A 27,589-nucleotide genomic window follows, 5' to 3' on the forward strand; every position below is an offset into this window, starting at 1 on the left:
CAGCCGGTCTTCCCCGTCAGCCCTGCTGACACCCACCAGGGTCCCAATTCCCCAGCCTCGGGCTTCCCGGGATGTGGGGGGTGCCCCTGGATCTCAGCACTGCCAGGGAGGGCTGCATTTCTTGGACCAATGGGACATGAGCCTCCCTCCACGCTTTTCTGTTCTGTCTCTCTTTACGTTGAAAGAAAGGAAAAAAAGGAGGGAAAGGAGGTTGAGAGGGAGAGAGAACGGGAAGAAAGAAAGGAAGGAAGGAGGAAAAAGAGAGAGAGAGAAAACGAGGCTCAGTGCCTGTAGCTCAGTGGCTAGGGTTCCAGCCACATACACCAGAGCTGGCAGGTTTGAATCCATCCCCGGCCTGCCAAACAACAATGACAACTACAACCAAAAAATAAAAATAGCCAGGCTATTTGGGAGGCTGAGGCAAGAGAATTGCTTAAGCCCAAGAGTTTGAGGTTGCTGTGAGCTGTGACGCCACCTCACTCTACCCAGTGTGTCAAAGTGAGACTCTTTGAAAGAAAGGGAAGGGAAGGGAAGGGAAAAAGGAAGGAAGGAGATAGGAAATGGGGGAAGGAAAGAAGGAAGGAGGGAAAGAGGGAAGGAAGGACCTAAGGAGGAAGGGAGGGAAGGAAGGAAGGACCACAGCCCCTTCATCCCACCTGGTAGTGTCTTGGGCGCAGGGAGTGTTGCTGTGTGTACCCCAAGCCTCACCCAACCCACTTGTCCTCCACCCACCCCTCCCCACCTGTAGGTCTGCAGGTCTAGAAGGAGCCTCCACCACCCCACCCCAGGGTAACCTCCTGAGGTTGGCTCTGTCCTGTCCCATCTGGCAGCCCTCAGCACTTCCCACAAGCCACCCAGTTCCTCTTTGTCCCCTCCTGTCCTCTCTGTGACCTCTGCCCTTGGGTGGCTGGCCTTTGCCCTGGAGGTGCTGGGAAATGGCCCATTCGTGTTTCTCAGAAAGGCCCTCAAAGCTTGACCCAGGTGTTGGGGGCACCCGAGGTCCACAGGGTCAGTCTCCTCAGCCCAGCACTCGGCCTGGACTGCACTAGAGGGCCCTGCAGCCCCACAGCTGGAATCCTCCTGAAGCCCGCCCATCACCTGAGAGCCCAGACCACCCACTGTGCTGCCAAGGGTCCTGGACAAAAGGGACCCCACAGCAAGCGCTTGCCACCAGGAATGCCATCGTTGTCAGGCCCCAGTGTGGTGATTACTCTAGAAGGCATGAGGTGGGGAGGGAGTCCCAGGCCTTCTGTTGGGGGCAAGAGGGACTGTCGTCTCCAAAAGCCTCTGTTCAGCTAGCAGGGACTCAGGTCCACACCAGATGTGTTGGCATATCAGTGTCCTGGGGCTCCCAAGACAAAGTGCCACAAATTGGTGGCTTAGAAAACAACAGACATTCACCTTCCCCAGCCCTGGAGCCCAGGGGTCTGAGCTGCAGGGGTCTCAGTCAGCTCCCTCCACAGGCCCCAGAGGAGGCTCCTGGGGGCTCCAGGCGTCCCTGGGCTTGTGTCCACATCACTCCAGTCTCTGCCTCCGTCTCCACGTGGCTTCTCCTCAGTGTCTGTGTCCCCTCTGCTGTCTCTTAGAAGGACACATGTCACTGGGTTTAGGGCCCTCCCTAATCCAGGATGGTCTCATCTTGAAATCCTTAATAACATCTGTGGAGACCCTTTTCCCAGATAAGGTCCTGTTGTGACATTCCAGGCGGACATACATTTGGAGCCCGGGGAGGAGAGACAGGCAGTCCAGCTCCAGCAGCTGGGGAGACACAATGAGCAGGACCCATGGTGGAGACCGTGGGGAGGGGAGGGCTGAGCGAGAACTTGGAGCAGAGGTGAAAGGCGTGAGGGTGAGGGGTGCCTAATGGAGGCTTCGGGGAGAAAAAGGTAATAACCAATTATTCCAGCACTGGGCAGCTCGGGGCGTGGACTGGCCCTGCCCCAATACTGGCTGTACCCCACCTCGTCCAGGGTCACCTCCCTGTCCTGGGGAGCTTTCTGATGGGGCAGAGAGGAGCCCCCTGGCACCACCGACCACGCCTGCCGGGCTGGATTTATTATGGCAGGAAGTTGCCCAACCACGCAACTTTGAACCGTAAGCAGTAATTATAATTATAACACAGGATAACACTGGCCAAAAAGCTAGAACAGGAAAATGACACTTTCCAAAGAAAGAGAGTTTGTTCTGGGGGTGGGGAAGCAGCTGGCCCCAGCACCACAGCCGTCAGGGAGAGAGACAAGGGGTCCTTGCTGGGCACCTACCACAAGGGACCCTCATTGGGTGTGTTTGGGGTGGGGCTCCATCTGGAGGCTATAAAACAGCTGAGTGAGGAGAAGGAGCTTTCATTTCTCTGTGTGGGGACACTTCCTGCAGCAGACAGGGGAAAGCAGCTGAAACGCCTGAGACCAGGGTCACCCCTGGCCGGGACCGCCAGACCAGCTGGACTAAAACCAGTCAGCTGCTTCTCCCACGCTGGGCTTCCGTCTGCGTTCAAGGTAAGACCCCCTCATCTGTCCAGCACAGGAGGCAGCCCCCAAGTGGTTTCTTTGTAAACTCAGACTGGCCACTACAGGGGTACCAGCCACAGGAGGCCACGGAGCATTTGTGCATGGCCAGTTGCAGATGAGATGTGGCGTCCGGGGTCCACGGTACAAAGACTCAGTACCAAATCAGGACGCTCAAACTATCATTCCTCATTTTTATGCTGACCATAAGCTTCAGTGATGGTATGGTATTTTGGATACTTTGGGTTAGATAATGTATAGGATCATAATTAATTTTACTGGGTCCCCCCCTTCTTTAGTATGGCTCCCAGAAAATGTACGTGTATACGGGTGACCACAGTTACTGTCTTCGGCTGGTCAAGGCTTCACCTAATACCTGGGGCTGCCTGCCAAGGAGCGGCTTTGGGGGCTGGGGTCCCACCACAGTCACAATGTCTGTTACTGGCGTCTCTCAAAGCTTAGTGAGACTGAGAGTGCCCCAGAGGGCTGGTCAGAACACGCGTCCCTCATAGAGGCAGGATTGACAATAGCCAGGAGGTGGGCATGCCCAGATGTCTGGCAGTGGACGAATGGGGAAACAGAAGTGATTCACCTCTCAAAGAGAATATTATTTAGCCCTGAAAAGGAATGAAATCCTGTCCAGACATAGATCCACAGAGAGAGAGCAAAGATTAGTGGTTAACAGAGCTGCAGAGGGAATGGGGGGTGATCGCCTAATGGATCACCTTCTAGGGGGATGAAAATGTTCTGGAGATTGATAGAGGTGGCGTTTGTACAGAATTGTGAAGGCAGGCAATGCCCTAGGCTTGAACATTTTACAATGGTGCACTTTACGGCCAGTGAGTTTCACATCAATGAACATCTTTTTATTTTATTTATTTATTTATTTATTTTTAATCAATGAACATCTTAGTCCATAAGCTTTAAGCCTGGTGTGGTTGTTCACTCCTGTAATCCTAGCCCTTGGAGAGGCCACATCAGGAGGGCCACTTGAGGCCAACCTGGCCAACATAGCAAGATCCCAGCTTTACAAAACATGAAAAAAAAAATACTAGATGGGGGTGGGAGTCACCTGTTGTCTCAGCCACTCGAGCTGTTGAGGCAGGAAGATCACTTGAGCCCAGCTCAATAACGTCCTGTGATCAATGCCATTTAGTTCCTTAAAGGATGTTAATCTCTTCACATTAGGAAAAGATTACCAAGCACGTCTGACTCTGCCTGGATCACCTGTATGTTGGGGGAGTTTAGTTTACCCGAGCAAAAGACAGGAGCAGGGACCCCAGAAATCCCCCAGCAGTGAACCTCATGGTGTCCCTGGACCCACGTGCAGTAAATAAAAGTCACTGTCAGGCTGTTGTCATCCTGCCTTTGTTTAAAATTTTGATACGTTTCTCATCATGGATGTGTGGTTTGGGTCTTTTAAAAATACTGCCTAACAATTTTTATTTATAGTAACATGGGTTTGAGGGTGGCCCCCAAAATTTTGCACCTAAATGCCTCACCCTCTGTCCTCACCCGGTCCCAGAGTGACAGGTTGATGGGGAGACCTGGTAAAGAATTCTGGATCTTACCCACTGGCAGGGAGCATGGGCCCCATGCTCTGTAAGAAGCAGTTTTGATAACAGAATGTGGTGCCCGCTTGTGTAAGAGCTGGGACCTGTGGGGACCCTCACACTTCCACCATCCAGATAATGCATTTCCTGGGAATTGACAGTCCACTGGAGAACCAGCTCCAAGTGGCAGAGGCTGGGAACGCCTCTCACGGGTGGGGACAGTCTCAGCCCCTGTCCTTGGCCCCAGGCGTGTTCTTGCAGATGGCTTGGTTCACAGTGAGAGTGTTTTGTGGGAAATCCCCAGGCTCACAGAGAGACTGAGCCCCTGTGGGAGGGGGTGATCCCCTGGCAGGCGAGGCCCTGCGAATCCTGGTGGGGTCAATCACTGGTGTGGCAGCCCTGAGCTGGCCCCCCGAGGTGCCACGTCCCAGCATGGGGGACCTGGGATCTTATTTTTGCTTTCTGACTGCTGTCAGCTCAAAGGGGCACCCAAGTATGATAACAGTGTGTGCAAAAGATGACTGGGGCAAGAGCCATGGTGAGACCTCAGAGCCACCTGGCCACCCATGAAGAGGTGCTCGGGAGAGCCAGCTCAGGAAGTCCTGCCAGCAAGGACTTCACAGGAACCCCGGGGCAAAATTCCAGGCCGGACACTGAGAGCTTGCAATGCCCAGTTACCGAAACTGGGTCCATTGGGAAGCTCAGCCTGCCTTGATTTCATCACTGTAATTGGCCTTTCCTTCCACTGTTGGGTCATTTCAGTGTTTCCTGCAGCTCTGCATGGCCTGTGTTTTTCTTGGTTTCCAGATAGGGCCAGAGCCAAGAGCGTGCTAAGCCCTGGGGCGGGAGCTCTTTCAAAACAGGATGACACACAGAGACTCCCACACACACATATGCATATACAGGCGTACTCACACACATGCAGATTCACACAAGCACACTCACACACATGCAGATTCACACAAGCACATTCACACACATGCGTACGTGCACACACAAGCACACTCACACATGCATACCCACACACTCACACACACATGCATGCACACACAAGCATGCACACTTGCACGCACACACACATTCACACACGTATACATGCACACACAAGCATGCACACGCACACACTCACACATGTATACATGCACACACAAGCATGCACACTCACACACATGTATGCGTGCACACACAAGCATGCACACTCACACACATGCATTTGCACACATGTGCGTACCCACACACAAGCACACTCACCCATGGATACGTGCACACACAAGCATGCACACTCACAAGCACATATGCATATACATGTGCCCACATAAACAGGCATGTGTGCACACACGTGCATGATGCCATTTGCACACATGTGCACCTGCAAGGCACTGTCCCTCTGGAGAGAGCTGTGTGCACCCCAAGCCCCACCCTCCCTAAGGAGTCGGCCCTGCACCCCTGCCACCTGCTCCATGATAGCTGACTCTGCTCTCCCTCACAGCACACGCTTGGTTCCCGTGGGCGCTGCATCCACCATGGTCCTCTTTTGGCTCATGGTGTTTCTGACCTCTGCCTCCTGCCTGCCACAGACCAGCCAGGGTAGGTATGGGAGGGGACACTACTGTGTTGGGAATGAGATGGACATCCCGGGACCCCTGCCACCTTCCCCGAGTGGTGACGTCCTGCGAAACTGTAATACAATGGGACAGCCCATGACTTGATCATGATACAGACCTGGTATCAGGTGTTTTGTGTATCTCAGGCTTTAGGACCCATCACTCACCAACATTCAGTTTTAACATTTTCACAGGAAATTGTGTCTCAGCCTATTTCTGGGGAGACCAATTGAAAAGACCATTGTGACAGGCTGAATAGTGTCTTCCCAAACTCCTATGTTGAAGTTATAACCCCTAGCACCTTCAGAGGTGACTTTATTTGGAAATAAGGTCGCTGCAGATGTAATTAGTGAAGGATCTCGAGATGAGGCCATCCTGGATTATGGGGGCCCTAAACCCAGTGACAGGTGTCCTCCTGAGAGACAGCAGAGGAGACACAGACACAGAGGAGAAGCCACATGGAGATGGAGGCAGAGAATGGAGCGATGTGGCTCGACACAGGTTAACGATGGAAGGCAAATTAGCATCTCTTTGACCTGACAAGATAATTCAATTACAATGGTTAATAATTTGGGACAGGCACAAACATTCCGTTCAAAACAACTGCTTCAGCAAAGAACCATAAATTGGGCGGGTTCAAAAGCAGACATTGATAGTCTTGTGGTCTGAAGGTGGGAAGGCGTCCCAGGTGTGGGCAGCACTGGCTCCAAGAAGGGTCAGTCCCAGGCCTCTCTCTCCCACCTCTTATATTTCCCTGGCCTGTGGCAGCATCAGTCCAGTCTTGTCACGTTCTCTGGGTGTTGGTGTCTGTGTCCAAATCCCCCTTTTTACAGACACCAGGTGTGTTAGATCAGGGTCCTGTTCTGCACCATTCAGCATCCAGGTGAACTCATTAGCTGAGCAATGCACCTGCGTCCAGATAAGCTCAGGTTCTCAGTGGGGACACTTAGGACTTCAACACACAAACTAGGGGGATGGGGGAGGCACGATCTAGCTCGTCACAGGTTCATCTTATCTGCTGGCCTGTAAGTCCCTCAGTGTGGCCCTGGGCTCTCCGCAGAGCTTAAATGATGCTACGTGGTATGTCTGGGGCCAGAACTGGAAGGATCAGATGTCACTCCATGAACTAGAACTCAGCTGCATGACTATATCCAACTCCAAGAGGGGCTGGGGGCTTCCAGCACTTCTCAGGCCCCCTGTGATCTCAGCTTTATCTTCGGGCCCTGAGTGAGGTTGCACCCCTCTGTGGTCACTCCAGCCCACGAGAGATCTGTCACCACAGGCAGGAAGGATGTTTCTTTCTAGTAGTAGCAGACCAAGAAGGAAGCTCCCAGTGCACTCGAAAAGCTCACTTTTCTTCCTCCAAGTTCCCTAAAACTTCTCCCTCTGTTGAACTGCACGAGAGGGCTACATAGAGTTGCCGGCAAGGGTTCAGTCTCTCAGTGTTAAGGCTGAGTTAGCCAAAGTATTTTCCTAGATTTATCGGGGTGAGGAAGTTTGTGTCCACATCTAATTTGGTGAGAGTTATAAATCATGAATGGGTGTTAAATTTTGTCAGTTCCCCGCTCCTGCTTTGATTAAGAGAATCGCCTGTTTCCCATTAATGGCATGAATGGTAAAGATCCTGATTAAAAAAAAAAAGCAAAAAAATAAAAGAAAGAAATAGTGAGAATTGCGGTGATGGTCAAAGCAATGTTGCATTCCTGGCAGTGAATCCTCCTTGAACACCAGGTGTTACCAATTTTGTATATTGCATATTGTTTGATTCACTTACTAATATTTTGTTAAGGAAGTGTGGGTCTGTGTTTATGAGGATGATTCACCGACTTCTATTCACCGTTTTTCCCCGGAGAAACCAAAATATTTATTGTAATGAAAATTTAAATTGAATACCACATTGCATTTTTAAAAATTTATTATTACTATGATTTTTATTTTTGAGACAGAGTCTCACGCTATTGCCCTGGGTAGGGTGCTGTGGCGTCACAGCTCACAGCAACCTCAAACTTTTGGGCTTAAAGCGATTCTCTTGCCTCAGCCTCCCTAGTAGCTGGGACTACAGGTACCTGCCACAACGCCTAGCTAGTTTTTCTATTTTAGTACAGGCAGGGGTCTCACTCTTGCTCAGGCTGCTCTTGAACTCCTGAGCTCAAGCAATCCACTTGCCTCAGCCTCCCAGAGTGCTGGGATCACAGGCATGAGACACCGAATCTGACCTACCACAATCAGGTTTTTAAAACTTACTTTTTAGGCCAGGAGGGGTGGCTCACTCCTATAATTCTAGCACTCTGGGAGGCCAAGGAGGGTGGATTGCCTGAGCTCACAGGTTCGAAACCAGCCTGAGCCAGAGTGAGACCTTGTCTCTAAAAATAGCCAAGCATTGTGGTAGGCGCCTGTAGTCCCAGCTATTTGGGAGGCTGAGGCAAGAGGATCACTTGAGCCCAAGAGTTGGAGGTTGCTGTGAGCTATGACACCATGGCACTCTACCCAGGGTGACACAGTGAGAGTCTGTCTCAAAACAAAACTTACTTTTTAAGTGACAGATAAAAAATAGTATGTATTATTTATGGCATACCATATGATGCCAAACATACATGCAGAGAGAGATGGCTAAGTCAACCCAATTAACCTGTACATCTTGCCTGTTATGAATAAGTTTGCTTTTAACATCTTGGATTTTGCTATCAGATGAACGGTGACCTTACAAAATGACTCAGAAAAGTTCCCCCCCCCGTGTGTGTGTGTGTGTGTGTGTATATATATATATTTTTTTTTTTTTTTTTTTTGAGACAGAGTCTTAAGTTGTCACCCTGGGTAGAGCGCTGTGGCATCACAGCTCACAGCAACCTCCAACTCTTGAGCTTAAGTGATTGTCTTGCCTCAGCCTCCCAAGTAGTTGGGACCACGGGCACCGGCCACAAGGCCCGGCTGCTTTTTGTTGCAGTTGTCATTGTTGTTTAGCTGGCCTGGGCCAGGTTCGAACCCACCAGCCTCAGTGTGTGTGGCTGGCACCATAACCACGGTGCTAGGGACGCCAAGCCTCTCTTTATATTTTTAAAAGATTGTGTCTGTTGATATCATGTGTTTCTAAGCATTTGATAAAATTTGCCAGTGAAACCATCTTATACCTGGTATGTTCATTGTGGGGAGGTTTTTAACTCTAAGTTCTATTCCTTTGACAGATACAGAGGTCTTACATCAACATTGTTAACTTGTGTATTTCAAGGAAGGAGCCTGTTTCTGGTACTGTTGAATGTATTAGCACACATTTATTCAAATACTCCCTTATTATTCTTCCAATTTTTTTTGTTTGTTTGCAGTTTTTGGCCGGGGCTGGGTTTGAACCCGCCATCTCCAGCATATGGGGCTAGCGCCCTACCCCTTTGAGCCACAGGCGCCGCCCTATTCTTCCAATATTAAAGAATCTGTATAATCCATTCTTTTGCTCTACAATGGGCCATTTTAATTTTGTCTCTTTTTTCCCTAACTAGACGATTATCAATTATACTGATCTTTACAAAGGGCCACCTGTTTTGTTTTCCTTTATCGTTTTACCGTTTTCTTTTGCATTAGTTTTTATTGCCTTTGTTATTGGAGAGGTTTCACTTGACACTTAATTTCTTTGAAGTTCAATTTGATCTTCTTTCTCTAAGGTTATAATGTGGAAACTCAGATAATGGTGTTTACACTCTTTTCTACCAAGTATACAATCTTGTAACTTTCTCCTAAGGACTGCGTTAGCTGTGTTCATCCAAACTTCTGCTTGTTTGTTTAATTTATTTTCATTTTCATTCTATTCAAAATGTTTACTAATTTTCTGGCCAGGTGGTGTGGCTCATGCTTGTTGTACCAGCACTCTGGGAGGCTAAGGCAGGAGGATCCCTTGAGCTCAGGAGTTCGAGACCAACCTGGACAAGATTGAGACCCTGTCTCTCCTAAAAATAGAAAAACTAGTCAGGGGTTGTGGGGGGCTCTTATTTTCCCAGTTACTCAGGAGTCTGAGGCAGGAGGATCACTTGAGCCCAGGAGTTTGAGGTTGCTGTGAGCTATGATGCCACCATGGCACTCTACCCAGGGCACAGAGTGAGACTCTGTCCCCTCCCCCCCACACAAAAAATCACTTTGTCACCATTGGTAGAGTGCTGTGGTGTCATAGCTCACAGCAACCTCAAATTCCTGGGCTCAAGTGATCCTCCTGCCTCAGACTCCCAAGTATCTGGGACTATAGGCCCCCAATACAACACCCAGCTAGTTTTCCTGTTTTTAGTAGATATGAGGTCTTGATCTTGCTCAGGCTGGTCTCAAACTCCTGACCTCAAGGGATCCATTTGCCTTGGCCTCCCAGAATGCTGGGATTACAGGTATGAGCCACTGTGCCCTGTCTGAATACTATAATTTAAATTCAGTATTTTCTTTTCTTAAAATGTGTATACTTTTTTGGCACCCTCTCTATTTATATATACATAAGATATAATAAAATACACTAAAAGAAATATTTACAACTTTAACACTCATATGTATTTTAATGAGGTTCGACATTGTTTTAGCAGAAGAAACAGTAGATTCTTATGACTATTAAGAGTTACATATAACAGTGTTATATACATTTTCTCTCTGGGTGGCACCTGTGGCTCAGTGGGTAGGGTGCCGGCCCCATATACCAAGAGCGGCAGTTTTGAGCCCGGTCCCAGCCAAATTGCAACAAAAAAATGGCCAGGTGTTGTGGCAAGCACCTGTAGCCCCAGCTACTTGGGAGGCTGAGGCAAGAGAATCGCCTAAGCCCAAGAACTGGAGGTTGCTATGAGCTGTGACGCCACAGCACTCTACCAAGGGCGACATAGTGAGACTCTGTCTCTAAAAAAGACAATAAATAAATAAATAAATAAATAAATAAATAAATAAATAAAATACATTTTCTCTAGGAGAGTTTTTTTTTTTTCTTTTCTTTTTTTTTTTGAGACAGAGTTTTAGTATGTCACCCTCAGTAGAGTGCTGTGGTGTCACAGCTCACAGCAACCTCAAACTCTCGGGCTTAAGCGATTCTCTCACCTCGGCCTCCCAAGTAGCTGGGACTACAGATGCCCACCACAACACCCAATTACTTTTTTGTAGTAGTTGTCATTGTTGTTTAGCAGGCCCAGGGTTCCAACCTGCCAGCCCAGGGTGTATGTGGCCAGCACCCTAATCACTGAGCTAGGGGCGCCAAGCCTAGGAGAGTTTTTTTCAAGGAATAAATTATCCTGAGAAGTTAGGAGAAAATACTTGCAGAAAGCAAGGCATTCAAAACTTTGGTCTTGCTCATAAAATCAAGGTTGTTGAACTTGGTAACTATTCTTGGTATGTGTAGTGTGTAAACAATTCATTTCTCTTGGTTCTCTGAGTGACGGGTCCCAGAGGAAGCTTTTAAAGCAGCCATTATCAGTCACTGCAACCCTGCTGTGCCGTGAGAGGATCTTAGGGGTGCTGCAAAAATGTTTAAAGATTATTCATAAATTATTTTCAAAAGAAGTTCAAAGCACAGGAAGTTTATTTTCTTTTATTAACTCTTTTTTTTCATCGAGATAATGTAAGTGTGCCATGAGATTTAAAAAAAAAAGGTTGAAAAACACTGCTCTAGAGATATCCAGGGTGCATTTATAACTTTGAGTTATTGGCAAATTTTGGTTGAATATTATCTTCCGCATCTTTATCTGAGTCATTAATAAAAGACAGCAAACCCCGTGGTTGCAGAGAGAGACCTCTTTCTGCATCAACACTCAAAAACGTGGTGCCAATATGTAGTTCTCCTGCAACATTTCTTCAAACATACACATATACACATTCTGGGAGATTTTCTGACAATATCAGAATTGCTCCAACAGCCTGTGACCTGTGTAAGAACACAAATATCATTGTGTAATAACTATGCCTTGTATTTTATGAAGCAAAGTGCTCTACCCAGAGGGTGCCAAAAGAAAAGTATACACATCTTAAGAAAGGAAAAAAAACTGTATTGAATCATGTTTGACTTCTGCAACTACAAAAGGGGGTCAACGACACTTGTGTTCATCTTTAGTTACATATTGAGTATTACAATTTTAATACAGGTTTTTCCTTTCTTTCTTTCTTTTTTTAATTAATTTATTTTTATTTATTTATTTATTATTTTTTTTTTTTGCAGTTTTTGACTGGGACTGGGTTTGAACCCACCAACTCCAGCATATGGGGCCAGCGCCCTACTCCTTTGAGCCACAGGCACCGCCCAGGTTTTTCCTTTCTTAAAATGTGTATACAAATTTTGGCACCCTCTGTATATAGGAGGATGGATGGATGGATAGATAGGATTGATGATGGATAAATAGATATACATAGATATAGATAGATACGAGACTGGATGGATGGATAGATAGACAGTGGATAGATAGATAAGATGGGATGGGTGGATGGGTAGATGTAGATAGAGAGATAAGAGAATGGATAGAGAGATGATAGAGAGATATGATTGATAGATAGATAGATAGAATGGATGGATGAGATGAGATGAAATGAGATGAGATGGATGGATGGATAGATAGATAGGATGCATGGATGGATGGATGGATGAGATGAGATGAGATGAGATGGATGGATGGATGGATAGATAGAGAGAGACTGGATGGATGGATGGATAGATAGATAGATACATTAGATGGATAGATAAAGGATGGATGGATAGATAGAGACTGGATGGATGGATGGATGGATAGATAGACAGATTAGATAGATAGATAGATACACAGATGGATGGATGGATGGATGGATAGATGGATAGGTGGGTAGGTAGATAGATAGATGAATGAAGAGGTAAATGGATGAATGGGTGGACAGATGGACAGATGGGTAGATAGATAGACAGGTAGATGGACTGATAAATGGATATATAGATGGATGGATGGATAGATAGATAGATAGACAGACTGGATGAATGGATAGATAGCTAGACAGATATCTAGATATTTAGATAGATTGACAGATGATAGATAGATAGATAGATAGATAGATAGATAGATGGATAGATAGATAGATAGAATGACTGGATAGATAGATAGATAGATAGATAGATAGATAGATAGATAGATAGATAGATAGATAGATAAATAGATAGGATGAGATGGATGGATGGCTAGGTAGATAGATAGACTGGATGGATGGATAGACAGATTAGATAGATAGATAGATAGATAGATAGATAGATAGATAGATAGATAGATAGATAGATAGATAGATAGATAGGATGTATGGATAGACAAATGGATAAATAGATAAGAGAATAGATGGATAGATAGATGGTGGATGATAGATAAGATAGGATTGAGGATGGATAGATAGATGGACGGACAGATAGATAGACAGATAGATAGATGATAGATAGCCACACATAGCACTTTGAAAACTGCCATTCCAAAATCACCTTTTGTTATTGGAGAATTAGCCAAATTTCTAAGGCAAGAAAGTGTTCTCACTTCTCCCTGAGAACAGCACACTATGACACGGCTGGCCCTGAAGGGTAGATCTCACGTACACAGACACAGCTTGATGTGTTTTGCTGACTCTTCCCCCCAACAATTGGGAAGGTGATGATGGGACCTTCCTTGGGAAGACAAGTGAGATCAGTAATGTGCTATTGGTTCCTGGCTCCCACTAGCCCTTGTCCATGTCGAGATCTGATTCCTAATTATTGGCTGATTTTGTGGCTGTTTTAAGATCCTTGTGTATCTCTCCTAACTGTAATCTGTCAACATTTCAGAACCCAACTCACCAATCAAGAACTTAAGGGTGGACCCAAAAAGCGAACGGTTGACCTGGGACCTTAACGGAAATGTGTCCAAAATTGAGTGTATCAAAGACTCGATACTGCCCATGGAGGTAAACCGCGTTCTCGACAGTTGGCCCAAATGTTTCTGCATCGTGCAAGGGTCTGAGAACCAGGAGAGCTGAAAGGGTGAGCCGTCTCTGGCATCACGACCATGTAGAGTCCGTGTGTAGTAAGCCACGGGGTGTACAGGGAGTGAGTTTCCACCACCGATGCTGCAGTTCTTCCCACATCCACACTCAACAGCATGGGTGTCGAGGTGGGCTCAGACATTTCAGGTAGAGAAGGGAAGAACTGAAACTGAATACTCAGGAAGCCCGGTCCTCATCCCAGAGGCCTCCCTAATACTCTATCCTGTCATCGCCTGGGTTTGGACAGCTAAAGCAGTGTTTTTCTTTTTCTTTTCTTTTCTTTTCTTTTCACAGCTAAAGTAGTGTTTTTCTTTTTCTTTTTTCTTTCCTTCCTTCTCCCTTCCCTTCCCTTCCCTTCCCTTCCCTTCCCTTCCCTTCCCTTCCCTTCCCTTCCCTTCCCTTCCCTTCCCTTCCCTTCCCTTCCCTTCCCTTCCCTTCCCTTCCCTTCCCTTCCCTTCCCTTCCCTTCCCTTCCCTTCCCTTCCCTTCCCTTCCCTTCCCTTCCCTTCCCTTCCCTTCCCTTCCCTTCCCTTCCCTTCCCTTCCCTTCCCTTCCCTTCCCTTCCCTTCCCTTCCCTTCCCTTCCCTTCCCTTCCCTTCCCTTCCCTTCCCTTCCCTTCCCTGACAGAGCCTCAAGCTGTCGCTCTGGGTAGAGTGCTGTAGCATCACAGCTCACAGCAACCTCCAACTCCTGGGCTCAAGCGATTCTCCTGCCTCAGCCTCCCAAGTAGCTGGGACTACAGGTGCCGCCACAACGCTGGGCTATTTTTTGGTTGCAGCCGTCGTTGTTTGGTGGGCCCAGGCTGGATTTGAACCCGCCAGCTCAGGTGTATGTGGCTGGCGCCTTAGCCACTTGAGCCACAGGTGCTAAGCCTAGAGCAGTGTTTTTCAACTTTTTTTAATCTCACAGCACACTTGAACCCATAGTTAAACAAACGTCCACTACACACTTAAATTATGTTGATCAAAAAAAAAAAAAAAAAAAGAGGAAAAAAAGGGACGGGTATTCTGGTGGGTACCTGCAGTCCCAGCTACTCTGGAGGCTGAGACAAGAAGGATCGCTTAAGCCCAGGAATTTTATTTATTTGTTTGTTTATTTATTTATTTATTTATTTTGCTGTTTTTGGCTGGGGCGGGTTTGAACACGCCACCTCCAAAATGGAGGTGGAGCCCTACTCCTTTGAGCCACAGGTGCCACCCCGGAGCCCAGGAATTTGAGGTGGTTGTGAGCTATGATGTCACAGCACTCTAGCCAGGGCAGCAGTGAAACTGTCTCAAAAAACAAACAAAAAAATAAAAAAGTAGAATGGTATTGTAACGTGAAAAAATTATTCATGTCAGAAAAAAGTATATTATCCAAACTATCACCACATTCTTACATCTTTCCCAGGCGACAAGAAACGCGTATTGCCATATTGAGGCCCTTTCCCTCTGCACTGTGACAAACTACACCGTCAGGGTGTCGGAGTCCCCGTTCTCCACGTGGATTCTGTTCCCTGAGCAGGGTGAGGAGAAATGCTTATTTTGTTTGCATTTTAACCAGCTCTCAGGGTTCTTCATTTTGTTGGTATCATTTTATTTATTTTTATTTTTTATTGTTTCGGGTTAATTGAGGGTACAAAGTGGCAAGGTTTGCATGAGTTAGGTAAAGTCCCTCTTATAATTGTGTACCACCCCCAAGAGGTGTGCCGTAAGCCCTAACATTGTGCCCATTAAGTGGGAGCAAACCCATACCCCTCTCTCCTCTCCCTGTCCTTATTCCCCTGCCTCCCACAAGATCAAAAGAATTACTTACACTGGGACGGCACCTGTGGCTCAAAGGAGTAGAGCACCAGCCCCACATACCGGAGGTGGCAGGTTCAAACCCGGCCCCAGCCAAAAACTGCAAAAGAAAAAAAAAAAATTACTTATACTGTGGAGACATCTCTAAGGATTCACGCTGAGTGGGGAAAAAGTCAACAGCAGATGTAATATACAATGTGAACTCATATGTAGAAGACAGACTTGAAACGGCAAAATTGTAGAAATGAGAAACAGGCTCGTGATGGGCAGGGGTCGAGCAGGGGGAGTGTCCGGAGACAAGTGGATGTGTCCATAAAAACAGACCTTGGGGGTGATGGAAATGGTCGGTATCCTTCGTGTACCCTGATCAATAGTACAGCTGAGCAATGTCCCTAGAGCAGTGTTTTTCTACCTTTTTTTTATCTCATGGCACACTTGAACTTACAGTTAAACTGCCACGGCACACTTAAATTATGTTGATGGGAAACAAAAGAGTGAAGAAAAGAATATACTCACTGTGCTTTGAACTTCTGCAAGTAATTTAATGAATGATCTTTAAAACTTTCCGTGGCACACCCATGAGCCTCGGCACAGTCGTTGAAAATCGCTGCTCTAGAGCAGGTGTCCTCAAACTGTGGCCCGCGGGCAACATGAAGTGGTGTGAATGGTATTTGTTCCCATTTTGTTTTTTACTTCAAAATAAGATATGTGCAGTGTGCATAGGAATTTGTTCATAGTTTTTTTTTTTTTTTTTAAAACTATAGTCCAGCCTTCCAACGGTCTGGCCCCCTGTTTAAAAAGTTTGAGGACAGGGTGGCGCCTGTGGCTCAGCGGGTAGGGCGCCGGTCCCATATGCCGGAGGTGGCGGGTTCAAACCCAGCCCCGGCCAAAAAAAAAAAAATGAATAAAAAGTTTGAGGACACCTGCCCTAGAGTATTGCAAGATGTTATGGTAAGGAGAAACTGAGCAGAGGCTTCTCTGAATTATTTCCCACAACGACATGCAACTGCACAGAGATCTCAGAATAAAAAGTGCTCACACCTGTAATCCCAGCACTTGGGAGGCCAAGGAGTGTGGATCACCTGAGCTCAGATTTGGAGACCAGCCCGAGCAGGAGTGACACCCCATCTCTACTAAAAACAGAAAAATTATGCAGGTGTGGTGGCAGGCGCCTGTAGTCCCTTCTACTTGGGAGGCTGAAGCAGGAGGATCACTTGAGCCCAGGAGTTTGAGGTTGCTGTGAGCTGTGATGATGGCATGGCCCTCTACCCAGGGGGACAGAGAGTCTGACTCGAAAGAAAGAAATGTTAATTGAGGGTACAAAGAATTAAGTTGCAATGTTTGCATTTCTTAGGTAGAGAACCTCTTATAATTGCATCCTGCCCCCAAGAGGTGTACTCTAACCTTGTGAGGAAGGAAGGGAGGGAGGGAGGGACGGAGACAAAAAAGAAAGAGAGAAGGAAAGAAAGAAAGAGAAAAGAGAGAAAGAAAGAGATAAAGAGAGAAAGAAGACAAAGAAAAGAGAAAGAAAGAAAGAAAGAAAGAAAAGAATGAAATAAAGAAAGAGATGAAGAAAGAAAGAAAGAAAGAGAAAAAGAAAGTTACTTTCACTTACTTTAATTATTCTCCAGAATGATTTGTTTTCGCTTTTATCTTTGCAAGCCCAGACGGAAAGCCTGAGGCTGCTGCTGAGAATCTGAGCTGCCTCATTCATGATGTGGATTTCATTACCTGCAATTGGACGGTGGGCCAGGGGGCCCCGAGCGATGTCCAATACCACCTCTACTCGACAGATGTGGAGTACGTGTGGCCTTGGGGACTGTCCGGCTCTCCCAGCCACAGGCGGGGAATGGCTGGGCTCATGCCTGCACCTGTGTACTTCCCACAGCACCCGTGAGCAGCGTGAGTGTCTGCATTACAGAGCAGATGCCCGGGGGACACACACCAGCTGCCGTTTTGATGACATCTCTAAAAAGTTCAAATATTTTCATAATTACGTGATTATGGTGAATGGGACCAGTGAAGATGCCAGGATCCCCTGCACCGATATTACCATCTCAGATCTATCAGGAATTGGTGAGTAAGGACTTGGGGCATTTCCTTCATACTCACACCTTCAGCTTTGGGTGCTGCTGTCTTCACCTGGGCTGCCATAGGAAATACTGCACAGCAGCGGCTCAGCACCAACTCACTGCTCACACCCCTGGAGGCTGAAGTTCAAGATCCCGGCACTGCAGATGCTGTGAGTGGCGGGGACTCATTTCCTGGTTCATAGATGGCGCCTTCTCACTGTGTCCTCACAGGGTGGAAGGGGCGAGGGAGCTCTCTGGGGTCCCTTTTAAAGGATGCTGAGGCTTACAAACAACAGACATTTGTTGCTCACAGTCCTGAAGGCTGGAAGTTAAAGATCCCCGCATGGCAGATGCTGTGAGTGGCGGGGACTCAGCTCCTGGTTCACAGGTAGCGCCTTCTCACTGTGTCCTCACATGCTGGAAAGGGCAAGGGAGCTCTCTGGGGTCCCTTCTAGAAGGACACTGATCCCATCCATGAGGCTCCATCCTCAGGACTTCAGCACCTCCCAAAGTCCCCGCCTCCTAACACCATTACTTTGGGGGTGAGGATTTTCACATAGGAATTATGGAGTGGACACACTTCCTTTATAGAACCATCTTAGGAAAGTTATTTCATTATTCCGTCCCCTACACTGAACTCCCCTCACCAAAATCACTTCATGTACCACAAAACCTGGGCCTGCCCAGGCTGACCCACATCTCCTGAGCACAGGTTTGCAAATGGAACCCCTGCAAAAGGAAAACATGGATTCTCCTTTAAATGGCAGGGGGAAAGTGCTTCTCTTCTTTTATCTCTCTTTTTCTCCTCTGTGTCTGCGTCTCTTGTCTTTCTTAGGAGGACACCTGTCACAGGGTTTAAGGCCCTCTCTAACCCAGAATGTCTCATCTCGAGATCCCTCACCAATTACATCTGCAGAGACCCTATTGCCAAATTACATTCTATTCATACGTTCTGGGTGAGGGCACATGGACAGATATTTTGGGGTCACCAATTCAACCCATTAAAATTGTATCCAGTTCCTTCTTAAGGCCCCAGGGAGGCCCCTTCCTACCTCTCCCAGCTCCTGGGGGCTCCAGCCATCCCTGGGCTTGTGGCCACATCACTCCAGTCTCTGCCTCCGTCTCCATGTGGCTTCTCCTCTGTGTCTGTGTCTCCTCTGCTGTCTCTCTCAGGAGGACACCTGTCACTGGGTTCACTCTATGGCCTTCTGTTAAGATCTTTAACTTAATTTTTGAAGATTCTATTTCTAAATAAGATCACAGGTTCCCAGTGGACTTACGTTTTATGGACTGTTGATTCCACCACAGAACAGCGCTGGCTAATTTCCCGTTGGTCCCAGACACCCCTCCCGCAGAGCCATTGGCCTCCAGGGCCCTCCAGCCCTGTGCCGTGATTCAGAGTGCCCATGGTGGCCGAGCCTCCTTAGCTACCTGCATGCAGGCAGCGAGTGTTGTCTTGGGCTTCTGGTTGAGATCAGATCTGGATGTGCAGAGCTGGATGTGGTCTCATGGAAGCTCAGGGAGCCACGGAATCCATGGCATAGAATTAACAAAAGGCAGAGGGGAGGGGCAGTGCCAGGAAGGAAGGAAGTGGCTGCACACTTTGTTGGAGAAAGCTTTTGGGGAGGGTCTCCTGGGTGCCAGGGTCTGCAGACCTGCTGGCCCGGCTAGTGGACATTAATGATCCCAGCCCAACTTTGTCCTGTGTCTCTTCCTATTAATCTCTCTGCCCATTCCTCAACTCCAGAAGGATATTCTCCTCTCCTCCCACCTCCCGCCACCAGAATCTATAAGAGGCATTGTTTTAAAGTATCTCCAGGGGAAAATAGTATTTTTTTTTTTTATTTTACTCATCAAAGAATTTTTTTCTCCACCTCTAGAGAAATTAAGTACACCCAAAATGACCACAGAGTGTAATAAAACACACTCTTTCATGGCATGGAGGATGCTGAGCCATTTCAATACAAGATTTACCTATGAACTTCAGATACAAAAGGTACAGCTTGGCCCCTGCGGGCATCTTTTGCTCCCTGCAACCCATATTCTGGGGACTTGGGCTGGGCAGAGTCTCCTTGGACAGGGCACAAAAAAGTATGAAACATTAAAAAAAGAACAGTTTGGTGAATGGGGCTTTAGTAAAACTAAAAAGGTGGGCTAAAGTCAGCATTAAGGCACTAAAAGTCCAGCCAGGTGCAGTGGCTCACACCTGTAATCACAGCACTCTGGGAGGTGAGGACGGAGGATCACTTGAGGTCAGGACTTTGAGACCAGCCTGAGCAAGAGAGAAATAGAAAAACTAGTGGGATGCTGGGACAGGCACCTGTAGTCCCAGCTACCTGGGGGGCTGAGGCAGGAGGATCACTTGAGCACAGAAGTTTGAGGTTGCTGGAAGCTATGATGATGCCACGGCACTCTACCCAGGGAGACACAATGAGGCTCTGCCTGGAAAACAAAAAAAATAGTTGTATTTAGGATAGTTAAAAAATGGGAAAGCCAGTTAAATGACGCTCATGGGGGGGAAATGGTTTAAACATTCTCTACCCTAAAAAGAAAATTCAGGTGTGGGAAAATGTGTCAGGGCAGGGTCCAGGCACCTCAAAGCTTGTTTGATCTTCTCTTGCAGGGCACAGAACCTGCTGTCTTGGAAACAGTGAGTGTCCCCTGCCTCTCTGAACTTAGCACTGCAAAGCGAGAGTTAATTATTATTACTGTCCCCTATTCTGACTTGGCAGACTTCAAGTGCAGGCAACAGTCACCCTTACCATAGTCCTGCAAAGCTGGGGTTTGCAACCCCAAATGTAGGGACAAGGAAATGGGAGACTAAGAGATGCTGCCCACATTAGGTCCCCCCATTTGCTCCCGAGGTCCTTAGCCTGGGCCAGGTCTCCGGGACCCGGCAGGACCAAGTCACCAAACTGGGGCTCTGTCTCCCTGTATGTGACCAGGGAAAAGATCACATACAGGTGACCTATGCATGGCAGGAGGACCTCAGACCTGCACTCGGGGAGGAGGAAAAGGTGGATAAAGGCTTTCTCGGTCTGTCTGTCTGTCTCTCTCTCTCTCTCTGTCTGTCTTTCTCTCCCTCTCTCTGTCTCTCTCTCCCTCTCTCTCTTCTGTCTCCCCCACTCCAGCCCTCCCATGATCAGTCAGGAAGCAGCATCTTGGGAGGTGAGCTGCTCAGTAATCATCCCACAGTTGCCCTTAGGGTCTGCACACCCCACCTGGAACCCCATGCCTAGAGCTCCCTTCATCTCACACCGAGTCCTCACTGTGCCCATCCCGAGGGACATAGCAATCGCAGGGCCTGCCTGGCTGCCGTCCACGCAAGATGTGTTGTGAAATAGCAGCCGACTGGCATGGCGGATGTAGAAACTGGTGCTGTCACACCCCTGGGACCCCAGAGCTGCTCACACAGGCCTGTCCTTGTTCCCCATTCACAGGTTGTGTGGATTAGGATGTGCACATTTAGGGACTCACACAGGTCCACCCACTATAATCATACCCACTTCTTTAGGAAGCCCCAGGGGAGGCTCCTTCCTGCCTCTCCCAGCTCCTGCAGGCTCCAGGCGTCCCTGGGCTTGTGGCCACATCACTCCAGTCTCTGCCTCCATCTCCACGTGGCTTCTCCTCTGTGTCTGTGTCTCTTCTGCTGTCTCTTAGAGTTAGGGCTCTCCCTAATCCAGGATGGTGTCATCCCCAAATCTCTCGCTAATTACATCTACAGAGACTCTGTTTCCAAATCAGACCCCATTCTAAGGTCCTGAAGGCTAGGACTGCAGCATGAATTTGGTGAGGGACACATTTCAGCCCCATTCTCCTTCCCTGCAGAAAGGTTTTTTTCTTCCTTACTTTCTTTTCATCTAAAGGACATACACGGAACCTCCTTCATGTTCCCCAATCCTGGACGGTACACCGTGAAGATAAGAGCCAAGGAAGTGTATGACGGCCTCCTGAGTGAATGGAGCGACCCCCAACACTTTGGTGAGTGGGGTGTACTTCATATTTGCCTGGTGCCCGTGTGGAAGGCATGTGCACAGCCCCTGGTCACGGAAACATAGAGCCCACTTTCTGTGCCGCCTCAGCTCCCCACTGCCAAAGGAGTGTTTGCCGGTTTCTCTGATCCAGAGAGGGCCCTGAGTCCAATAGTGACGCAGCCTCTTGCTCTAACCCCATGTGAGGGACCAGGGAGGGTAAAACCAGACTGTCCCAGTAAGAACCCCTGGGGCTTATAATGAGGAAGCTGTCGGCAGGCAAGAAGGTCCTATCCAAAGAGACCAGGGCCATGGTCTCCACAGCCAGACTAAGAGGCCGTCTCAAATGGGATGGGGTTGCTCATGCCTATAATCCCTGCACTTTGGGAGGCCCAGGCAGGAGGATTGATTGAGGCCAGGAGGTTGAGGCCAGCCTTGGCAATAAAGTGAGACTCTGTTTCTACAAAAAATAGAAAAGTCAGCTAGACGTGGTGGTGTGCACACATCTGTGGTCCCAGCTCCTCGGGAGGCTGAGGCAGGAGGATCGTTTGAGCTGAGGAGTTTGAGGCTGTGAAGTACAATGAAGCCACTGCACTCTAGTCTAGGAGACAGAGAAAGACTCTGTCTTGAATACCAAAAAAAAAAAAAAAAATAAAGTGGAGAGAATCATTCTTCAAGAACAAGACCTGCTGTTGGTCCCCGGGCAGTACTAAAAGCAGGTCCCCGAGTCCTTTCTCTTGGGATGCAAACAGTATTCCTCTTTCTAAAGCCTCGGGGCAGGACACTGCAGACATCCAGGCCCTGGGCACTCTGGAGACACTGGATGTGGGTCTCCTAGGGCTGTCAAACAAGACCACACCTTAGGGCCTTAAACTGGCCCCAGTGCTGGAGCCCAGGGGTCTGAGTGCAGGCGTCTCAGAGATGCTTCAGAAATCCTCTGACAGCCCGCAGATTAGATTTCAGACATTTGGAAGAATAACTTTGTTAGTCCTGAAGCTGTAGAGAGTGACTATAATTTTACAGACTAGATCACATATCATCAACACATGATACAGGTGAATTATTAAACCAGGAGGAATGATAGCAAAGGAAACTGTCATTCTTCATAAAAGTTGGATTGTGAAGACCCCTAATTCCAAGACAGGCACAAGCAAAGTAAGGGTTTTCATCCCCCAGGGTGGGGGTGGTTTGAAAAAACAGGAATTCACCCTCCCCCAGCCCTGGAGCCCAAGAGTCTGAGCTGCAGGTGTCTCAGGGCCGCTCCCTCCACAGGCCCCAGGGGAGGCTCCTTCCTGCCTCTCCCAGCTCCTGGGGGCGCCAGGTGTCCCTGGGCTTGTGGCCACACCACTCCAAGTCTCTGCCTCCGTCCCCAGCTTCTCCTCCGTGTCGGTGTCTGAGTCATAACCTTCTTTATTGACAGACCCTCAGTCATATTAGTTTAGGGGACCCAGGCACCGTCTCAGCTTTTCCTCGTTCTATCCACAAAGTCCCGACTGCCAAAAACCTCAGTCACCAAGATGCAGCTTTCATGCTTTAAAAAACCAAACCATGCACAAAATCTGAGATGGATTTTGATGGATACTATCAAATTCAAGGACTGGGTTGTCGGGGACCCGCCCTGCTATGCCAAGTGGACATCCCTCCCCCGTAGGCGTTCCCTCTCCCGTGGGCGTTCCCTCTCTCATGTGGGCGTTCCCTCCCCTGTAGGTGTTCCCTCTCCCGTGGGCGTTCCCTCTCTCATGTGGGCGTTCCCTCCCCCGTAGGCGTTCCCTCTCTCATGTGGGCGTTCCCTCCCCCGTAGGTGTTCCCTCTCCCGTGGGCGTTCCCTCTCTCATGTGGGCGTTCCCTCCCCTGTAGGTGTTCCCTCTCCCGTGGGCGTTCCCTCTCTCATGTGGGCGTTCCCTCCCCTGTAGGTGTTCCCTCTCCCGTGGGCGTTCCCTCTCTCATGTGGGCGTTCCCTCCCCTGTAGGTGTTCCCTCTCCCGTGGGCGTTCCCTCTCTCATGTGGGCGTTCCCTCCCCTGTAGGTGTTCCCTCTCCCGTGGGCGTTCCCTCTCTCATGTGGGCGTTCCCTCCCCTGTAGGTGTTCCCTCTCCCGTGGGCGTTCCCTCTCTCATGTGGGCGTTCCCTCCCCCGTAGGCGTTCCCTCTCCCGTGGGCGTTCCCTCTCTCATGTGGGCGTTCCCTCCCCCGTAGGTGTTCCCTCTCCCGTGGGCGTTCCCTCTCTCATGTGGGCGTTCCCTCCCCCGTAGGTGTTCCCTCTCCCGTGGGCGTTCCCTCCCCTGTAGGTGTTCCCTCTCCCGTGGGCGTTCCCTCTCTCATGTGGGCGTTCCCTCCCCTGTAGGTGTTCCCTCTCCCGTGGGCGTTCCCTCTCTCATGTGGGCGTTCCCTCCCCTGTAGGTGTTCCCTCTCCCGTGGGCGTTCCCTCTCTCATGTGGGCGTTCCCTCCCCTGTAGGTGTTCCCTCTCCCGTGGGCGTTCCCTCTCTCATGTGGGCGTTCCCCCTCACATGTGGGCGTTCCTCCTCTCCAGTGGGCGTTCCCTCTCACATGTGGGCGTTCCTTCTCTCATGTGGGCGGTCCCTCTCCCGTGGGCAGTCCCTCTCCCGTGTGAGGTTCTCTGGGGGGGTATCCCTCTATCATGGGAGGCCCTCTCTTGTGAGGGTCCCTCTTCTATGGGGGGGGTGGGGGTTCTTTCTCACTGTGTGGGCCCTCTGGCTGGTCTGCGCATCCTCATCCCTCCTGGCCGTGGTAACCAGGTCAAGGCCAGGCCGCTGGACACACCCAATACCTTGTTGAATTGCTGAGGGCAGCAAAGGCCCTCGTCCTCCCTGAGCCCCTCACACTAGCTGGACAGAGGTGGTGGTGGGGGTGTCACTCATGTCCCCTGTTCTTCAGTGGGGGTAAGGGGCCCCCTGCAGGGGATACTGCAGTGTCTAGCAGGAGGTGGCCGCCATACCGTCCAAATTTCCCTCTTGGAGTGTCCCCCCAGCTGCCCAGCCCTCCCTCTCTCCCAGGCCTGGGGAGACCTCATAGCTCTGAGGGCACACCAACCCCTGGACACCCCAGGGCGGCCCTGGACGTGACCTTTCTCCCCCAGTGTGTGACCCGGAGGAGCCACCACAGGCTCGGAGCTGGCGAGTGTCTCTGATGGTCGCACTGGGGGCGCTGCTGGCGCTGCTGCTGGCGCTGGTGCTCTGCAGAAGGTGAGGCCTCGCGCGCAGCTCCCTGCCCGCCGCTCCCTGCTCCCAGCCCCCAAGTCTCCGCAGCTCCCGCAAGCCCCCAGCCCCCGAAGTCCCCGCAGCTCCCCCAAGCCCCCAGCCCCCGAAGTCCCCGCAGCTCCCCCAAGCCCCCAGCCCCCGAAGTCCCCGCAGCTCCCCCAAGCCCCCAGCCCCCGAAGTCCCCGCAGCGCCACCCTCGCTCCTGCCAGTTTCCGGGACTCCTGCGGCCAGGGCATCCAGGAAAGCGCGCGGACCCAGAGGGTCAGGGCTGCGACCTGGCACGTGGGTGTCCCTAGACTGGAGGCACGGCAGTCCTTCCAGCCCAGAGTGCTTGAAGTAGTGGAAGGAGAAGCCGGTGACCTCTGGCCTGGGACACCAGGCTGAGCTCCCAGCCCAGCTGTTAGCTGGAGCAAGCCGGTTTGTCAAGGAGGCCCGGTGACCCCCAGGGGGCGCTGCTCGCCCGCTCCATCCGCTCCAGCGCCCTGTAATCCGTAAACGGGGCGCCCGAAGGGCCACCAGGGACCAGCGCTGTCCTGTCGCACCTGCCGCGCGCTGGCCTTGGGGAGCACCCGCTCCTGCTAAGACATGTGGGATGACGCGGGGGGTTCCTGGGATTGAGGCCAGGGAGACAGCCCCCTGCATGTGGGCTGAGCCCTTGTCCCTGCGGACGCGCCGGCCGGGGCTGGACCCAGAGCCGAGATCGCTTTGCCCCAAGGTACTCGGTGGTGCAGAAAATCTTCCCGCCCATCCCTCGCATGAAGAACCCCATCAGCGACAACTTCCCGAACGACAAGCTGGTAGGCTTGCGACCTGGCCCAGGAAGCTAACTCTGTCCGCTGCCCAACGGGGGCCTGGGGAGGCTGCGGGGAGCGTGAGACGCCGCGCTCCCCGCCGGTGACCCGGCAGAGCGGACAGGGTAGAGCGCGCGGGCACCTCCGGCTTTGGGGATGGAGTCGCTCCCTTGTCTGCGGCTCACTGGTTCGTCCCTTGGCCTGCAGATGGCCTGGGAGGCGGGCACGGCGGAACCCGAGGACTGCGCGGTGGCCGAGGTGCAGCTGGTGAAGGAAACGTGACCGGTGCCGAGTCCTGCACCGCCGGGTGCCGGGCGGAACCCACATTGGTGTGTGTGCGCGCGCGCGCCCGGGGGCGGGACAGAGATCCTTGCTGTTGTGATTTCCCAAATAAAGTGCTTCCTACCCACTCACTGTTACCCTTCATCCCGCCTGGGGGTCCAGCCACAGCACCCTAAAGCCACAGGGACCGTTTCCACTTCCTGCCGTCAGCTTCGCGTTTACATCCGTCCTGTGCCGCGTCCACCTTCCCGTCTCCAGTGCTCCCCTGTGCGCCCTCACCGCACGCCTTCCTAAGCCCCCTGCCAGCACCCACACAGCCAGGAGGGCCCGATGTCCCTGAACGTCAGTCACGCACGTGCAGACGATTCTACCCAGACTCAGCACCTGCCGGCTAGAGAGGTCTGGTAGGACCTTGAGACCATGCCCTGCCGGCCCCATCATCCGTGGGGGATGGACCTGGGCTGCACCACCAGTAGAGCTGCACCTGAACAGAAGGGTGCCGCAGTGTTACACGTGTACTGAGGCCCAGGAAGGAGGGAAAAGCTTCAGAATTCAGGCGATTCTGACCGTTGTGATCAGAGGACTGACATGGCCTTTTATTCTTAAAGGTTTCTGGGAGCCGCCCACATGGAATAAAAAGCACCAGGGCAGCAGAAACCCCTTGCTGACATTTTAAGTTCATGTAGAACATAAAAACTCACCCTGCAGGTGCTGGCCTTTGTTTGCCAACTTTTGAGGAACCCCCCCCCCCAACCACAAAACACCAGGATTCGCAGAATGCCCACAAGGTCAACAGGACTGGGTTGAGGGAACCACTGATTGAACAAGTAACTAATGACCAGGTTAAAGTGTAACAGGAAATGAAAATGAGCTCAAGGCTAAATCCTTCATTTCCCACAGCTTCAGGTAGCTGAGAACCAAAATAGAAACCCTGGAGTTGATGGGTCAGAGCCCAGGGAACCAGGGTTCCTCTGTTAAGACCCACGTGGGGGTGACAGGTGGAAAGTCTTGTTTTGTCACTCACCCACAGAATGAACCACGTGACTGCAGCTGAGACATGACTTGAATATCCTGGTCCTAATCTAGTTTCATCAGGACAGAAATAATGGCTTGTACCTGGCAATGCCTTGAGATTTCTGATAAAAACATCAAATCCTGCCTTGGAGCCAGTATTTTTCAAAAGCTCAGGAGGCAGGCTCTTAGGATTCATGAGCAGTCAGCATGAATGCTCAGTTTGGTGGAGAAAATTTCAAAACAAGCTTCTCCTCCTGCAGTGAAGGCTGTATCACAGGTAAGGCCTGGGGAAGGAACTCCCTGTCACCTCTGTGATGTCCACTACAGCCACTGGTGGAACAAAAGGCAGACGGCGGCCCAAGGAGCCACCACAGGGGCAGAACTTTGGGGCAGAAAGGTCTGAAGGTCTGTCACACTGAAATCCTTACCCTCAAGGTGATGCTATCAGGTAGGGCCTTAGGAAGCGTGAGGGCTCTGCCTTTGTGAGCAGGTCAGTGCCCTTAGAGAAGGGGCCTCTGAGAAGTTCCCCCCCAGACTAACACAGGGAGAAGGGGCCTCTGAGAAGTTCCCCCCCAGACTAACACAGGGAGAAGACGGCCTTCCCCGTCACCAACCCTGCCAGGCCCTGGCATCCCACTTGCAGCCCGCAGAACTGTGAGAAACAGACTTGGTCATAACCACTCAGTTCATAGCACTGTTACAAGGGTATGAACTGAGTAAGAAACTGTAAAGTAGTGCCCACGAAGACCACTCTCCAGAGCAGGGAGTTCAACGGAAGCCTGGACGGCCCTGCCAGCGCCTGTCTCCATCCTACCTCTTACAGGATGCTGACACTCGGCC

General features: G+C 50.2%; 1 protein-coding gene and 1 long non-coding RNA gene across 7 annotated transcripts; one reads left to right on the forward strand and one right to left on the reverse strand.

Moving 5' to 3' along the window:
* Nucleotides 1–2,152: 2,152 nt before the first annotated feature.
* On the forward strand, nt 2,153–27,557 carry IL3RA (interleukin 3 receptor subunit alpha). 4 transcript variants are annotated; one of them, XM_053580145.1, is made up of 13 exons: nt 2,153–2,495; nt 5,547–5,644; nt 13,427–13,545; nt 15,012–15,126; nt 17,071–17,203; nt 17,292–17,479; nt 19,356–19,471; nt 20,099–20,125; nt 21,342–21,456; nt 24,542–24,647; nt 25,378–25,459; nt 25,661–25,782; nt 25,898–27,557. In XM_053580145.1, the coding sequence occupies exons 2-12, from the start codon at nt 5,581–5,583 to the stop codon at nt 25,733–25,735; spliced, it is 1,140 nt and encodes a 379-aa protein (XP_053436120.1). In that variant the 5' UTR covers nt 2,153–2,495; nt 5,547–5,580; the 3' UTR covers nt 25,736–25,782; nt 25,898–27,557. The 4 variants fall into 4 exon arrangements, with proteins under 4 accessions (XP_053436120.1, XP_053436121.1, XP_053436119.1 ...); XM_053580146.1 differs by having other exon boundaries at nt 25,946–27,557; XM_053580144.1 differs by lacking the exon at nt 25,898–27,557 and having other exon boundaries at nt 25,661–25,880.
* LOC128577810 (uncharacterized) lies at nt 11,142–17,059 on the reverse strand. 3 transcript variants are annotated; one of them, XR_008377629.1, is made up of 4 exons: nt 16,445–17,059; nt 15,417–15,503; nt 15,001–15,117; nt 13,553–13,786 (listed from the first exon to the last, which is right to left on the reverse strand). It is a non-coding gene; the product is annotated as an uncharacterized LOC128577810 (long non-coding RNA). The 3 variants fall into 3 exon arrangements; XR_008377631.1 differs by lacking the exon at nt 13,553–13,786 and adding an exon at nt 14,759–14,890; XR_008377630.1 differs by lacking the exons at nt 13,553–13,786; nt 15,001–15,117 and adding an exon at nt 11,142–11,530.
* Nucleotides 27,558–27,589: the final 32 nt, after the last annotated feature.

This window comes from Nycticebus coucang, chromosome X (assembly GCF_027406575.1).
Source record: "Nycticebus coucang isolate mNycCou1 chromosome X, mNycCou1.pri, whole genome shotgun sequence".
Lineage (NCBI taxonomy): Eukaryota > Metazoa > Chordata > Mammalia > Primates > Lorisidae > Nycticebus > Nycticebus coucang.

Coding starts and splice junctions, on each gene's coding strand:
- IL3RA (XM_053580145.1), top strand. CDS start 5,581: ATGGTCCTCTTTTGGCTCATGGTGTTTCTGACCTCTGCCTCCTGCCTG. Junction 19,472..20,098: donor ATGAACTTCAGATACAAAAG/GTACAGCTTGGC, acceptor CTTCTCTTGCAG/GGCACAGAACCTGCTGTCTT. Junction 21,457..24,541: donor GAGCGACCCCCAACACTTTG/GTGAGTGGGGTG, acceptor TTTCTCCCCCAG/TGTGTGACCCGGAGGAGCCA.